At 40.2% G+C, this 17,172-nt stretch overlaps 1 protein-coding gene across 1 annotated transcript in view; it reads left to right on the top strand.

Annotated features, from left to right (window-relative positions):
- The window catches only part of zfyve28 (zinc finger, FYVE domain containing 28), a 151,173-nt gene that overhangs the window by 112,652 nt on the left and 21,349 nt on the right, over positions 1-17,172 (top strand). Inside the window, exons 9-10 of the mRNA XM_052020596.1 lie at positions 5,258-5,362; positions 14,630-14,793. Of these exons, the coding sequence (XP_051876556.1) occupies positions 5,258-5,362; positions 14,630-14,793 (269 nt within the window). The remainder of the gene's footprint in view (positions 1-5,257; positions 5,363-14,629; positions 14,794-17,172) is intronic.

The raw sequence follows: 17,172 nt of genomic DNA, 5'->3' as shown, positions 1-17,172 counted from the left end.
TCAGAAGCATTTGACTACCAGTTCAACTGTTAAATATTGCTATTTACTGAAACTTGGATTGCAAGCAGTGCTCATGTCTGCTTTGCAATAACTTTCTTGTCAAGTCTATTTTTCTACTTGTCTCCATATTCTACAAACTTCTCAAATCTCCACATTAGAGTTAGGGAATGTGTGTTCCACAGTTATTTGTCTCACCATTGATAGCTGTGTTTACCTTATTCATTCTTGGTGTGTGGGCTTCACTGACTATCCTGTCTGCCCAGAGGAAATGATACCTCCTTAAACTTGATAACAGTCCAATACAACTGTGTGGTTTTCCAGCTCACGCTAGAAGGTGAATCATATTAGTGTGGGATTGAGTTTGCATACCAACCAAATTGGGTAAAGGTTTCAAGCAAATCATGCTGTCGAAAACAACAGCCATAACTCCTTGCATTTTAAAGAAGCCATTATTTGCTGCTGATTTGGTAGTATTCTGAGAAAAGTTAAATGGCTAATAAATTCTACCAGTTCTGTCTTTTACACACGTGACTGAGTATCAATATCCTGGTTATATATGATTTAAAATAAACGTGTTTCATATGAGTGACCTTCAGAAGTGATTGGAATTGCCAGTTTTCCTCCCTGCAAAAAAAAATATAGTTGTACGCTATTTGTTGAAACAGTGATTTGGCACACAGAATGCTGGTTGTATCTTGTCCAGCTTGGATATGATTTGGTTCCAAATTTCCGTAATCTTGATGCCAATTTGAGTTTAATGGTTTACCTGAAGAAAATTTGCAAATGGTTTAAATTTTATATTGACATTCATTACCACGTGGTTCCCTGGTTCTTGCCTTCCAATGCAACATCATCTATATTCAATAGATCAACTTTTGTGATTTTTGCCACTTTCAATGAGATTCTACCACCAGGAACACTTTCCCTTCCACTCTTCCAGCATTCCAAGGAAACCTTTCCAAATTCTCTGGTCTATCTCCACCACCAGTGCCCTTCTCACAGTCCATGCAGCCACCTCTTCTTTCACCTTGTTCTTTCATGCCATCCAGGGACCCAGGTTCCATATGAAGCATCAGTTCACTTGCACTTCTTCCAATCTGGTGGCCCAGAACACTACACAAAAGATGCATTTCACTGTGTATTTTGATGTACATGTGACTAATAAAGATATCACGGTAGTGTAGCAGTTAGCGTAACGCTATTACAGCGCCAGCGACCTGGGTTCAATTCCCGTCGCTGTCTGTAAGGAGTTTGTTTGTTCTCCCCATGTCTGCATGGGTTTCCTCCTGGTGCTCCGGTTTCCTCCCACATTCCAAAGACGTACAGGTTAGGAAGTTGTGGGCATGCTATGTCGGCGCTGGAAGCGTGGCGACACTTGCGGGCTGCCCCAAGAACACTCTATGCAGAAGATGCATTTCACTGTGTGTTTCAATCTACATGTGACTTACAAAGTTATCTTATCTTAGTGCATTGCTCATGATATGGTCTTCCCCACAATGGACAAATCAAATGCAGATTGGGTGACTGCTTTGTAGAGCAACTTCATAAGGTTTGCAGCGGTGACCCAGAAATTCCTGTGCCTGATGCTGTAATTTTCTCCATCCTACTCCCACTTAACCTATCCATCCATGGCTTCCTGCACAGTTTCGACGAGATCCAATGTAAGCACGATGAACAGTACCTCATCTTCCTTTTGGGTACATTGCAACCTCCTGGATTCAATACTACATTCAATAATATTGAGTCCCAAACATTTCATTCCTCTTAATATTGTTGAAATTCACTTGCTTTTTACTGTTGAATCTGAACTGGCCTGTTCTGCTGTGAGGTTATCCGACTATAATATTAACTCAAGAAAGGGTGAGGCAGTTTACATGGAGTTTTGGATTAGACAGTGATGTTTGCAGGGCTGATCTTCCTAGTTGCTCGTCTCTCTCAACTTGAAACAGGTCAGGGAGCAGGGAGGATAATACCTTTCAGATTGGGCTTGCTCACCACGATTGATCAACTGAAGGACTGCCGAGGAAGCAGCCCCTTGAGGGTATGCCATAAAGAGTTTTCAGAGGGATGGCGGGCAAATGGAACACTTACTGGCACACCAGTTAATATTTGGGCTTCTTAACTTGTATTTCTTTACATGTTTTGATAGTTTCAGTGAGAATAATTGATGCAGTTTCTCATCTCTTACATTTCTTGTCTGATGATGCTCAGACTTGGGGAAAAACCTTGCTCTACATCTGAGGTAATCCACTTCCTTATATTATCCACCTTAACATCTAGACTGTACATGGCTTCTGAAATATCCACACCCTTTCCTGGCCTAGAATTATTACCACAATTTATATATTTTAATAGGTGTTGAAAATGGTGTTTAATTATACAGTGGCTGTAATTTCAGAATGTTATTTCAATATGTGAAAGGTGTGTATAACTAGAGAGGGTACTTGGGGATTTGAGGTTATATCCAGGTGTGGAGGATTTTAGTTAAGAAAAAGAATGGGTACGGTGGCATTGTTTTCTTTGAAATGCAGGAGGTGGAGGGAGTCTTAATTGAAGTATATGAGTGTCTAGCAGGATGGCTTTACCAGCTGCTACGGGGCTGCAGACATCTTCTGGCAGATGGGAACTCAGTTTGTGGTCACATTTCCAACTTGCAAACTGTTTGGGTTGCAAACTGTTTGGGTAACAAACTGTTCCCAGGAACAGAACCCTGCCATAACCTGGGGAGGACATATTTTTCCTTCCATCCATTCTACTTTCCTCAGAGAGGGGAGGTTTCTTCACCTGGAGCAGGGTAGAGGCCTGTAGAGTGCTACTTAAAACTCTTGACAAGGCAGAAACGATTATTGCCTTTAAGAAGTTCTGAAAGAGCACTTGATGTGCTTAAACCTGCATTGCCCTGGGCCAAGAGCTGGAAGTGGGATTGGACAGGATAGCTTTGTTTGACCTCGTGCTGTAAATTTCTGCTCGTTTATTCAATTGCAATGAGGGGCATCGGCAATCTTTGACTTAAATGGTAAATTGGTTTGCTAGAGAAAATATTAGTGATTCTTACAAATAATTGTTTATAAAGTAACCAAACATTGTGCAGTTACCCAGTTTCCAATTTTTTTTTGCAGGATAACTTGGAATCCAACTTCTAGTCTATATCAATTTCTGTTCCACCTATTAAACTTAATATTATGATTATATAATCTGTCAAGTAAATGCTTGGCAGGGACTTTTACTGTAATTGCTTGATTGTAAGGTGTGTTCAATTCTGAGTCATTTTTTGCTCTAAGAATATGCTCGAGAGGGAATCTGTCCAAAGCATGGTGGCAGTTCATGACCTACAGAACAATTGTTCATTTAACTAATCTGGGTTCTTACTCATCTATTATTTTTAGTTTTTTAAGTTATTTATATTTTTCTTCCATGCCTAATGCAGAGTCTGGGCACCTAGGTGCTAGACTTCGGCCAGTTCCACTGTGCAGCCAGCTGGTGCATTGGAGCTGCATGAGATTGGACTGGAACTGAAGCATAAAGTGCAGAATTGTGAAATAAAGTAGAATATTTCAGAAACCTTTATTAGTTAGCTTCTGCGGAGAAAGCAACAATCAATATTTCAGATTGATGACCTTTTATCACTGAAAGGATTTTGGCAAATAATGATCCAGTGAAATGGGAAGGAGAGATGAGAACAAAAGGAAAGATGGTGATTAAAAGATTGGTCATAATGGAGCAAATAAAGGAACAGGACTTGATAGAAGTTATAAACGACAATACAACCAGTAGTGATACCTGCTTCACCAAAAGCATGCTTGTAGGAATCCTTGTAGCAACACAGTGAGAGTTGAACAGGAAAGCAAAAATGTCAAAAGATGGTAATTCAAGGGCAGTGTTCCAGACTTCGATTGGAATCTCAGACCTGTTATTGGTTGAATTGTGCATTCTGGTTATAGACTACTTTTGTTGTTCTGAGTTGATGCTAAAAGCTATGGGATGAGATTGCAATATTCGTTTGTTTATTGCTGATAACTGGATGTAGTTCCATCAAATCATCAAGTGATTCAACACAGGAGAAAGCCACTTCTCTTTATCCAATTATTTGGAAATTACTGTTGAAAGTACTTCTATCACCCTTTCAGTGAAAGTACTTCTATCACCCTTTCAAACACTGACTTCTAGTATATTACTCATTGCATTAAGGAATCTGCCAAAATATTTGTTCTATCCTTGTTCTAACATTGATTACATGAACTCTTAGACTTTGACAATACAGAAGTATCTTGGTCACAAATGCAGCTTGCAATGAACTATTTCCATGCACTTTTTGATACTGAGCCTTGAAAGCTGGGAGCCTCTTGGATTTGTTCCTTGGATTATGATAACACATTAGTTTAATGACAGGACAATCATCAGAATGGGATATCAGCTGCATGTCATGCCCATGCAGTGATTGAGATTCTTTTTTTACTTTGGTGAGTAACATACAGGATATGAGCAATTGGTGGAATAATGGTGAGTAATTTTGTTTTGAATGTGCTAAATGTGTAACGGATAATATAACTTTAGAAGGTAGGTGTCTTTTTTTAAAATCTGTGACAGTCCATTTGATATATTTAACATAAAGGACAGTGGAAGCAGATTTAATTCTCTTTTAACAAAGTATTAAACAGCTATTTGAGGGAGAAAATGATTGCAGAACTGCAGGGAGAGAACCAGGGAATAGGAGTGATCAGGTGCTCTAGCAGAGAGTGGGCTTGGGTTCATTGGACCAAATGACCTCCTTCCAAGCTGTAACAGTTCTATGAATCCAATTATGACTTGTTTTGATTGGCTGAAGTTATTAAAAAGGTTGGAGAGGGATGATGTTACCAGTTGGTGGAGGTTTCTGGTTTGGGATTAATGCAAACCATTTTCCTGAATTCCCTGAGGCAACATAAGAAAACTGACATCAAAGTGACCTGATGTTTTTCAGAGAAGCTGAAGAAAGAATCTGAGAACCTTTTGTTCTATAAACATGGCTTTTTCCCCTTTTGTGGACTTTTTCTTCCCACTGCAACAGTCTTGATTAGAATCACCTAGTAAAATTGACCTCATTACAGGCTCATCCTGGTAATCACCTTGCTGTACAAGATGGTATTCTTTTCTCGAGTAATTTTTTTCCTTTTGTTCTTTGCTCAGATGCATATGTTTTTTAATTCAGTTCTTGATATTGGAGAAAATGTTACTTTCAAAGTTTAATTTCCTTATGTTTTCGTTAATGTGGTTCCAGTTTTCAAGATCTCATCCAAGATTCCCCCATCAGCTCCATATCCAGCAGTGACTGTGGGAGTGTGTCTGTCACAACCTGCAGTCTTTCCAGCACGTACACTCCAAGGTAACCAGATTTTTTGGATCCTTCTATTTACTTCACAGGTAAAGTGAGCTGGTCCTCTTTACCTTACTTTGTTTCTCTAATTAGTTCAGAGAATGTTATATTCAGACTGAAGAAATTGTGCCATGAAGAATTGGTTTGTCAACGCAGCATTGGATGGACTGAACCCAGTAGTTGGGTTAAGAGAACTAAGACTTGGTTCCTAAAATGGTGTGTGGCATATTGCAGTACATTAATTTTCAGATTGGCACTAAATGTGCCTCTTTAGTCCAACAGGCAATGAGAACGTGACAATTGACAGCTTAACTAACTAAACAGTCCAAATCCTAGATTTTGGACTATCCAGTTGCCTATACATCATTCCTGGCTTAGTGTGAATGTTGACTATTTTCAATTTAGATATGGCACAGATTAGCAATTTTAACAAAGATTAACAACTTTACCCCAAGTTGGTAGCTTCACAACATAGACTTTCAGTATGAATTTTTCCAAGATTTCACACCAACTACCCTTATGGAAATGTTGATTCCAAGTAAAAAAAAATGCCAGCTATGCCTATCCCTATAGACTCTAAATATAACTCAGACACCTCACTGGACAATGGAGACCAGAGGCTGCAGAATCTGGAGCAACAGACAATCTACTGGAGGAGCTCAGCAGGTCGAGCAGCATCTGTTGGGGGAAAAGGAATTGTTGATGTTTTGACCCAAAATGTTACAGTTCCTTTCCTCCCACAGATGCTGCTCCATCTGTTTGTTCATCTTACTGGACAAGACCAGTTATATCAGCTGGGGTGAGTTTTAGCCTGGTTTCCAATGGTTAATGTTGTACAGCCAATATCTACCTACATTTCTTCTCAAATTGGCTCCAAAGTTTCCACCTTAGTCCATAAGGATGGCTGGAGTAGGAAATAATCCCACACATACACACCCAGGGCTGTGATAGAATAACAGGGACACAGTTGAGAGAAACTTTACTGTGCATCTGATTACAGAATATATCACCTGGAGACGTCAGATGCTGACACAGAACATTTAAGCTGCTCTGTTATGTGATTTGTAACATTTGATAAATTTAAAGTGGCTTATCCTCACATGTACCGAGGTACAGTGAAAAACTTTGTTTTGCATGCCGTCCATACAGATCATTTCATTACAACGGTGCATTGAGGTAGTACAAGGGAAAATAATAAGAATGCAGAATAAAATGTTACAGTTACAGAGAAATTGTCTGCCTGCACTGCACTAAGGTGCAAGGTCACCTGATGTGGCTAGAAGGTTGGCTGGCTAGCAGGAAACAGAATAGGCATAAATGGGTCTTTCTATGATTGGCCAGATGTAACAAGTAGGATAGAAGCTGTCCTTGAGCCTGGTGGTACATGCTTTCAGGCTTTTGTATCTTCTGCCCGATGGGAGAGGGGAGAAGAGAGAATGTTCCTGGTGGGTGGGGTCTTTGATTATGTTGTCTGCTTTACTGAGGTAACGAAATGTAGACAGAGTCCACGGAGGGGAGGCTGGTATATCAGTCTTGAATTTTCAGCTCTTTTTCTTCATTTTTCAGTCAGAATTGCCAAAAGTTTACAAAAACATTCATACTTTTCTGTTCAATCACAATTTGCTACATTTCACAGACTGTTACGTCCTTCATCTACAAAATTGTTCTCTGAGGAAGAAATATTACCACTACAGACTGACAATAGTTTTTGTACTGTATGGACTTCTACCACTATTGTTTCTGGTGATATTGGAGGAACTTGGCAACTCATTAAGTCAGAAAATGAGTTGGCTCCTGTGCTTGGGGCAAGGGATCTGCATGCCAGTTGATCTAAGATGCATTGTTCTAATTAATCCTTGGTTACAATTGAATTTCTTTCTCCAGTGGGTTGAGGCAAAAAGACCAGTAGGTGAAGTAGTCTTTAAAATATCTCTTATCTGAGATAGACAAATGTTGAAAGCTTTCAAATCTGGTTATGGGGTGTTGGGGGTGAGGTTGGTGGAACTTTACTGAAGATGTAACTTGCTTGGATCCTCTACAATAGTCTTTTTTTTAAAAAAAAAGTTTTAAAACTAGTTTCATCAAAGGTACATCTGTTAAAGGGCAAGCACTCCTTGGCACACCTCAGAACTGAACAGCCCTAGGTAAGTTGATTCGACTGTTATCCCACTGTGGGTGTAAATTGCAGCTGCAGACACTGAAATTAACACAAATTTTAGCCATTTTGTATCGGATGGTACTTCCCTTGTTTTCCTTCTAATTTTAAATTTGTCCAATGTACCTGGACAGTACTGGGCAGACTGCTGTAAGAAGGCAGTGCTGAGGAGTCTACAGAGTGAAACTTGGTACTAAAAGTGGTTTCGAGCCATTATAAAGAACATTACAAATTGGCTACTTGATTGTGTCTAGAGTGGCAAATAATTCATAGGGATGGCGTGTTCTTTGTCTGACGGGGCCTCTTTGAACACATTTTTAAGTTTCTGTTTGGCAGGTTTTATAATCACTTGAAAATGGCAAGATTGACAAGATCAATTGTCACTCTATAATCACAACTTGTTCGCATAATTTCCATCCTGCAGTTCAGGATCTCAATTGGATTGTTAGTTCTACTTTTGCAACATTATCGAGTTGTATGTTGTTGTTTCTTTGTTAACCTTTGCTTACTTATTAAGTGCAAAGTCCCATGCCGCAGTGAAACAGTTATGCAAGTCTGCAATATTTTGGAAAGGTGTATTCTGATATTTTCACTGGATTGCCAACACAGAATTGTGTTGCCCTGAGTTTTCATTCATTTAATACACTCGGAGTCAATATTTGTTTTTGTTAATCAAATTGTTATTGGCTTGTTAAACTCTTTCATCTTCGAGCCTACAGTTTTTTTTCCCTCCAACTATTTGCTGTAATGTATTAAACAAAATTAAGCCAGTGGAAAAGAGGTTAATTAACAACATTTTGTTATCACTATTTGCCATTTCAGTGTACGCTACCATTAAATATGATTTTGTAATGTTAGTATTCAAACTTTTATCACCAAAATAAACAGCAAGCTAAGAACGATGCATTAATGCAGAACAGGAATATCACCTTCCAAAAAAGTAATGTTCCATTGACATAATGAATGTGATCTGTGGGTGTAACCTTCTTGATGCAGCATTTTGGAAATTAGTTTCCTCTTATACTATACAAAGCCAATAGGTTTAAAGGGTCGTTTGGAATTAATAAGGTACTCTGTCACTCATTTACAGATTTTTGCAACATAAATCTTGTATGTTAGTTAATCTGTGATTGATGCAGATTGATAAATTAACTGTCTTTTGCAGAACAATAAATTACTATCATAAATGAACTCAGGAACCAAAGCAATGTACAACTTTATTGTGGAGGGGGAAGGTAGTATTCAAAAAGTCCAAAGCTATTAAGTTGTTCTGATTCTAGAGTGGTTTCTAGAGGTAACACTAGAGTTGAGACAGTTGCAAGAAGCTCTGAAGTGAAGCAAGCACCACACCCTCCCATTCAATTATTTTTTTAATGTTCAGCAATGTGCTTATAGTGTCAGAAACAAAGATCAGAAAGACAATAGGAGTTTGAGCACAGTCACAAAAATATAGCTGTCTCTCAAAAAAAAGTTATATGAAACTGAGCAAAGTGAATGCAAGATCTTGGACATAGCCCATAAATGTTAGGGAAGAATTGAATGAGTTTAGAGCCATTTAAAATTCAGTGTTCAGAGCTTGCTGAACACTGATCCAAACTCTTGTTTGCTGCTCACTAGCTTTTCCTTTTTCATATTTAAAAATCCTTTTTTCCCTCCACCCCAAACTCCCTCACTGCACCAATTTAATACCAAGTGTTACCAGCCATACTCAATTCTTTTCAAGCTTGTCACCTTGGTGTTCAAAGACTATTCAGAATGGATCAGAATCCTGAATAACAAGTTGGTTGGATAGAAAGCACAAACAAACTTCTGGGAGTAGTTCACTGCATCTTGCTTCTGGGAGAGCCAATTAAACTACTGTTGGAAAGAAATGTCAACAAATTCACCCACCCCACCAAAGCTCATCATCTCAGCTGTGTGAATTTGATACCTTTTAAATAACTTTGCTTTTATCAGAAAAGCAAAAGACTGGACATATTGGGAGTTTTTTTTTAAAAGCACTGGAAATACCCAGCTGGTCAGTCAGCATCTGTGGACAGAGAAACAAGGTTGACATTTCAGGCCAATGACCCTTCATTAGAACTGGAAAAGAAAAAGCTAGTTAGTTGCAGAAAGGAGGCCGGGTGGAAAGTATAAAGGGAATGTATGTGGAAGGGTGGAGACCAATGTTCTGTAAATCAAAAACTGCAGATGCTGGGATGAGGTCCTGCAGGCAGAGTTTAGGGAACAGGAACTCGGGATTACTCCTAGTGCCATGGTTAGTACAGAAATGGGAGGATAGAGAAGAATAATGCATGACTGGAGAGAGTACAAGAGGAAGGACTTCAGAATTCTGAGGCATTGAGACCAATTCTGGGACTAGGAAGGACCTGTACAAAATGGCCTGGTTGCACCACAGTAGTGTTGGGGCCAATAAGTTTAGTGTTTCCTTGCAGTGCTATTGGGACGGGATTAAACTAGTTAGGCAGAAGGATGTGAACCTCAAAGCAAATTCAGGAACAAGATGAAGCAGGTGGGGGAAGTTAATAAAGTGGGAAGTAGAAAAAAAACGGGGGTCAAAGTAAAGTTAAATTGACAACATTAAAGGCACTGTATCTGAATGCACATAGCATTCACAACAAGGTAACTGAATTACTGGCACAGATGGAAGTGCGCAAGTATAATCTAATTGCCATTACAGAAATGTAGCTGTAGTGTGACCAAAGCCAGGAACCAAATATTGCAAGGTACTTGACTTTTAGGGCAGATGTGCAGAAGGGTAAAAGGGGTCCCATAGAACTTTTAATAAGTGGGGAGATCAGTACAGTGGTGAGAAATGAACATGACATGACAGATCATGATGGAGAATGCCATTTTAAGAAATAGCAAAGGGCAGAAAATGCTCGTAGGAGTCATCTGAGGCCACCAAATATTCGTAATATTAGACATGGCAAAAATCAGGAACCGAGGAGAGTGTAATGGGTGATGTGGTCATTAGCCTGTATGTGAACTGGGCACATCAAGTTTGCTGTAATAAGATGGAATATTAATAAGATGCTTTAAGATTCACAGAGTCAGTCATACAGCACATAAACAGGCCTTTGGCTCACTGATCAGGCACCCATCAATAGTAAAATGGAGACACAAGAGACTGCAGATACTGGAATCTAGAGCAACACAAGATGCTGGAAGAACTCAGTGGGTCAGGCAGCATCTATGGAGGAAAATGGGTCCAGATGAAGGGTCTCGACCCAAAACATCGACTGTCCATTTCCCTCCATAGATGCTGCCTGACCCTCTGAGTTCCTCCTGCATTTTATGTGTTGACCCTTCAATAGTAACCCCATTTTTTTCCTCTTGCATTCCCATCAACTTCCCCATGCAATCTGATTCTCCTTCCACCATATTACCCTGGGGCAGTTTACCTATCAACCAGCACATCTGTGGGGGGGAAACTGGAGCACTGAGGGAAATCCTCATGCAGTTACAGTTAGAACATTCTAAGTCCATACAGACAGCATCCAAGGTCAAGATCAAAGTTCTCTGGAGCTGTGAGGCAGCAGAACTAACCCCTGTGCCATTGTGTAGATTTTCTAGGGTAAGTATATTGAGGAACCAATGAGGGAAAAGACTATATTGGATCTCATTTTGTGCAATGAGAAAGAATTAATTGATAATCTTGTCAAGGAGCCTTTGGGGACAACTGTGGCTAACCAGAGAAATTAACAACAGGATTAAATCAGAAGAAGAGGTTTATAACGTTGCCAGCAATATCAGTCAGTGTGAGGACTGGGAAAGAACTCAGCAAAGGAGGACCAAGAGATTGATAGAGAAAGGCAAGATGGAATACGAGTGCAGATTGGCAAGGAAAAAACAGACTAAGAGCTTTTGCATGTATGCAGAAGGGAAAAGACGAGCAAGAATGGATGTGGGCCCCTTGCAGATAAAGACAAGAATTTATAATGGTCAATAAGAAAATGGCAGAGGAACTAATTAGTTTGTGTCTGTCTTCATGGAGCAAGACACACAAAACCTACCAGAGGTATTAGGTCCAGTGAGAAAGGAACTGAAGTCAAAAAAATAGTCCTTAAAAAGTTGGTGAGCTTGGAAGCTGATAAATCCCAATGGAGGCAATGATGTATATCCCTGATTTTGAAAGAGTTTTTACAATTAGTGGATGGAGACATCAGGAGACCAGTCCTGATCCAGGATTTTGAGCAAAGACATCAACAATTCTTCTCCTCTTTCTTCTCTCTCTCCCCCCCCCCCCCCCCCCCGTCCCCCACCCCACACCTACAGATTGTTTGTTGCTCTAGAATTAGTGGATATTCTGGTTATCATCTTCCAAAGTTCTCAAATTATTCATGCAATTTGTAGCTGGGGTGAGCAGAGTCAATTTGGAATTATTAAAGGAAAATCATCTTTGACTACTGTGGAGTTCTTTGAGGATATAAGTAGAAAATGTGGCATGTTTGGATTTTCAATAGGCTTTCAGTAAGGGCCCATGTAGGAAGTTGGTCAACAATGTTAGAGCACATGGAATTGGTGGTAATACGTTAACACGGATATTGGACAAAGCATAAAGGTAGCACACTTGGGTTGGCAGGTTGTGACCAGTGGAGAAGATTAGCTGGGGCCCCAAGCAGTAATCCAGCAATCTGTATTAACAATTTATCTGAGGGGACTAGTGTAATATTCCATATTTGCTGATAGCACTAAACAAGATGAGACTGTGAGTACTGAAGAGAATATAGAGGCTTAAAGGAGATATGGCCAGGCTGCATGAGTGGACAAGAACATGGCAAATGGAATATAATGTAGAAAAGTGCAAGGTCATCCACTTTGGTATTGGTTTATTATTGTCACTTGTACCAAGGTACAGTGAAAATGTTGTCTTGCATACTGTTCGTACAGATCAATTAATTACACAGTGCAGATACATTGAGTTAGTACAGAGTGCATTGAGGTAGTACAGGTAAAAACGATAACAGTACAAAGTAAAGTGTCACAGCTACAGAGAGAGTGCAGTGCAATAAGGTGCAAGGTCACAACAAGGTAGATTGTGAGGTCAGAGTCCATCTCATCATACCGTTCAATAGTCGTATCACAGTGGGATAGAAGCTGTCCTTGAGCCTGGTGGTACGTGCCCTCAGGATCCTGTGTCTTCTGCCTGATGGGAGAGGAGAGAAGAGAGAATGACCTGGGTGGGTGGGTTCTTTGACTATGCTGGCTGCTTTGCCAAGGCAGTGAGAGGTAAAGAGTCCAAGGAGGGGAGGCTGGTTTCTGTGATGTGCTGGGCTGTGTCCAGAACTCTCTGCAGTTTCTTGCGGTCCTGGGCAGAGCAGTTACCATACCAAGCCATGATGCATCCAGATAGGGTGCTTTCTATGGTGCATCAGTAAAAATTGGTGAGTGACATGGGAGACTTTGGAGTACATAGAGTATTTGTTAAATAATGAAAGAATGAGTAATGTTGATATGCAAAAGGATCTAATCACTGAAAGCTAACATGCAGGTGTAGCAGGAAATGAAGGGGGCAAATTAAATGTTACCTTTTAATATCAGAATATTTGAACATGGGTGTAAGAAAATCATGTTTGGTGTACTGTTTTGGTCTCTTTAAGAAATGATAAACGTCATCATATTGAAGATTTACTACACTGGTTGGTTTGCATTTTGAGGAGAGATTGATTAGACTGGGATGGTAATCTCAAGATTTTGGAAGAATGAGAGGAGATCTTATTGAAACTTTAAAATCTTTAAGGGCTTGACCAGTAGATGCAGGGTGGATGGTTCCTTAGGCTGAGGAGTCTAGGATTAGAGGACATATTTTCAGAATAAGAGATGGATTGTTTAGGACTGAAATGAGGTAAAAACTTCATCTTTTAACTTCTCTATCCTGAGAGTGGTGAAGGCTCAATCAATGTTTTCACTTAAGACAAAGATCTATGGATTTCTGGACATTAGGGAATTAAGGAATACCATAAAAATGCTGAAACGTTTCACTGAGATGAAGATCAGTCGTATTAAAGAATGACTGCAGGCTCAAAGGGCTCGTGGCCTACTCCTGCTCCCAGTTCTTAAGTCAGAAGTAGGATTAGAAATGCTGAAGGCAATCTTTTGAGATAAGAAACTGAAAGTGACCTTGGTGCATTATTTGCAGGGATCTGCACTGAGGCACTGTCCAACTGGGACATTCAGGGCTCTTCTTTACCCATTGAAGGTCTGCAATTTCCATTTATATAGCTTAGCACTTCATGAACGTCATTAGATAAGATTTGATACTGAGCTACATAAGGAGACACGAAGACATAACCAGTCGGTTGTTTAAAGATGTGGGTTTAAAGAAAGGGAGAGAGGTAGAATGTGCACAAGGCCATAACTGATGGAATACAGGAATGAGGGCTGGGAGAGGTTACAAAGGGAGGCACGTGTGAGGCAACAGAATGAATTGAAACAAGGATGAAATCTTTAAAATAAAGGACACTACTTGGTGATGAGTCACTGTCATTAGTACGTAGTGACCGGTGGACTGGACGGACAATGGAAACTCTCGTTCATGTTGAATGGGTCTTTCTCTTAAAAAGTGTACATTTTATATGGAATGCTTTGTTTAATAATTATATTGATCGGTAGTCCTGCCTTGGTGTCTCCATAGGAATCAGATATACTAGGGCAGGCATGGTAGTGTAGTGGCTAGCATAATGCTTTACAGCGCCAGCGACCCAGGTTCAATTCCGGCCACTGCCTGTAAGGAATTTGTACGTTCTCCCCGTGTTTGCGTGGGTTTCCTCCGGGTGCTCCGGTTTTCTCCCACATTCCAAAAGACATACGGGTTAGGAAGTTGTGGCCATGCTATGTTGGCGCCGGAAGCGTGGTGACACTTACGGGCTGCCCCCAGAACACTCTGTGCAAAAGATGTATTTCACTGTGTGTTTCGATGTACATGTGACTAATAAAGAAATCTTATCTTATTGGGGGTTTAATTTCACCGTACCAACTCTGCTGATTGAAACTTTTAGGCAAACTGGTGCAGGGTGGCATTCAGCATTTTCTTTTGTTCCCAAAGCATACTGATTGCTTGCCTGTACGTTTTAAAATCCTTTTCAGCTCTGCCAGCATTAACATATGTTCTGTTACAGTCCTGTTGGCAGTCTAACTACAAGTTCCTACACTTCTGAGGATGTGGATCAAGAGGAGATCCAGCTCGCACTTCAGGCTGCCAAGATTGCCACGAGAGAAAAGATCCGGGCCCGTTTCCATAGTAGCAGTGATCTTATCCACAGACTCTTTGTGTGCATTGCAGGTATCTGTATATTTAGTACTAGATGTATGCTAAGTAAAATTCCCTGCTTTGTTGAGTGGCTTTGTTTTATACTATAATCTTAAATGAAAATAATAATAGTGTTGAGCAGATTTGGCATGTATTTGTGGAAGGGAAATCATATTCAACAAATCTGGTTTTTTGAGGATGTAACTTGTAGAGTAGGGTAAAGATGAACCAATGAATGTGGTGTATTGCACTTGCAGAAAACCTTCGATAAGATGCCGCACAAGAAGTTGTTAGACAAAGTTGGAGCATGTGGGATTGCGACTAATATACAGGTGTGAATTGGTCAACAGGTAGAAAACAGAAGGAATAAAAGGGGTTGTTTTCAAGTTGGGAGGCTGTGACTAGCGAGATGCCACAAAGATCAGTGCGGGGACTCCCACTGCTTACAATCTATTATCAGTGACTTGGGGGGCAAAATGCAATGTATCGGTTTGTTGGGCTGCAGTGTGTGAGACGGATGTAGGAAGGGCTTCAAGGACATGACTATAATGTGAGGGAAAAAAATAAGGTCAGAAAAAATGAAGAAGCAGAAGCTATTTTTGCAAACAGTGAGGGATTGAATGGTGGTGGTGGTCAGAGGGATCTGGGAGTCTTGTACATAAAGAAGTTAACATGTAAGTACAGCAAGTACTTAGAAAGGTAAATGTTATGTTGGCCTTCATTGCAAGAGAACTTGAGTAAAAGCATAATGATATCTTAGTGAAGTTACATAGGACCCTGGTGAGACCATACTTGGGCAACCTAAGGATGTACTTGTGATAGAAAGTGTACAACAAAGGTCCCTGTGATGGGATGATAGTTGTATGAGGAGAAAGAGATGTGTTTTCATCGAAACATACACCATTCTTGCAGAACTAGACTGCTGGATACAGGATTGATGTTTCCCCTGGTTGGGGTTTCTAGAACCAGGAATTAGTCTCAAAATAAAAGCAGATGAGTAGGAATTTTTTCCATTCAGCGATAAAGATCCTTTAATTCTCTCACCAAGAGGCTGAGATATTCTGTATGCTCTGGACAAATTGATAGGTTTTTTGGATGTAATGGGAATCCAGAGATGTGGGGCACTGAGGTAGAAGATCAGTAATGATATTATTAAATGGGCAAGCACAGTAGTGTAGTGGTTAGTGTAACGCTATTACAGCACCAGCGACCCGGGTTCAATTCTGGCCACTGTCTGTAAGGAGTTTGTACCTTCTCTCCGTGTCTGCGTGGGTTTCCTCCGGGTGCTCCGGTTTCCTCCCACATTCCATGATGTACGAGTTAGGAAGTTGTGGGCATGCTATGTTGGCTCCGGAAGAGTGGCGACACTTGCGGGCTGCTCCAGAACATTCGACGCAAAAGATACATTTCACTGTTTCGATGTACATGTGACTAATAAAGATATCTTATAAATGGTGGAACCTGCACAGCCAACTAGTTCTGTTTCTTGTGTTCCAAAGCAGAAATAGGCTGCTTTTATACTTTGAAACTGTTGGTGCGAATGTACATTCTGAACTTGTGTGGTGAAGAACCCTTGGCAAATGTTGACATAGTCCTAACAACACCCTGGCATTACTTAGTAATAATTTTATGATAGTGTAGTGATAAAACATGAATATATGCTTGCCTGTTGAAACGTGATATCTGATGACTGTAAACGTGCATTAACGTTTTGTTTTCTTTTCCCCACCATGACTCTTTATTTACCCAACTTCCCCACCATGACTCTTTATTTACCCAACCTCCCCACCAATGTTGATCTGCAGAATTACTGCTAGCTTGAATCTCTTCCTCTAGTAATATATTTTAAAAATGTTTCTCCTGATTTCTTTTGTCCTGTTGAAGTAGACTAGACTTGTAGATTAGATTTTCTTTTCTATTCTTGCAGTAGCTGCATCAATGGACAATTGGCTTGTCTGAGAAGCATGGAATTAAGTAGCTGACATGCAGGTTTTTCAGGTCTGCCCCTTTGTGTGGATTTGGACAGATAGACCAAGCCGATAAATGCCAACAGAAGTTGATTACAAAGAAAATATCAAGAGTGTCACAATGCAAGGGAAAATTCTGAAAGGTTAAGACAGGGCGTCTCAATTACTGCCAAAGGTGTAGGGTTAAAGGTCGGATTGGGCAAAATGGAAAGTGCTCTGAACGATCCAGAACTGCTTTGTGTTCGTGATGAGGTGAAGGTAATGGTGCCTGCCATAGCACACATCTGAGTTTGCTGAAAGGAGTTTGAGAGGAAGTTGTGGAGACATCCACCATAACTTTTAAAGTATCTCTGAATACAGACCTTGGAAGCCCTCCCTGTAGAACTGAAAACATTAAACCCTTGTTCAGGACAAACCCAGCAACTTAAGCCTATTCAGTTTAACA

Source organism: Pristis pectinata, chromosome 7 (genome assembly GCF_009764475.1).
Source record: "Pristis pectinata isolate sPriPec2 chromosome 7, sPriPec2.1.pri, whole genome shotgun sequence".
Taxonomy (NCBI): Eukaryota; Metazoa; Chordata; class Chondrichthyes; order Rhinopristiformes; family Pristidae; genus Pristis; species Pristis pectinata.
The sequence above is the reverse complement of the archived record's forward strand: the minus strand, read 5'-3'. Positions and strand labels throughout refer to the sequence as shown.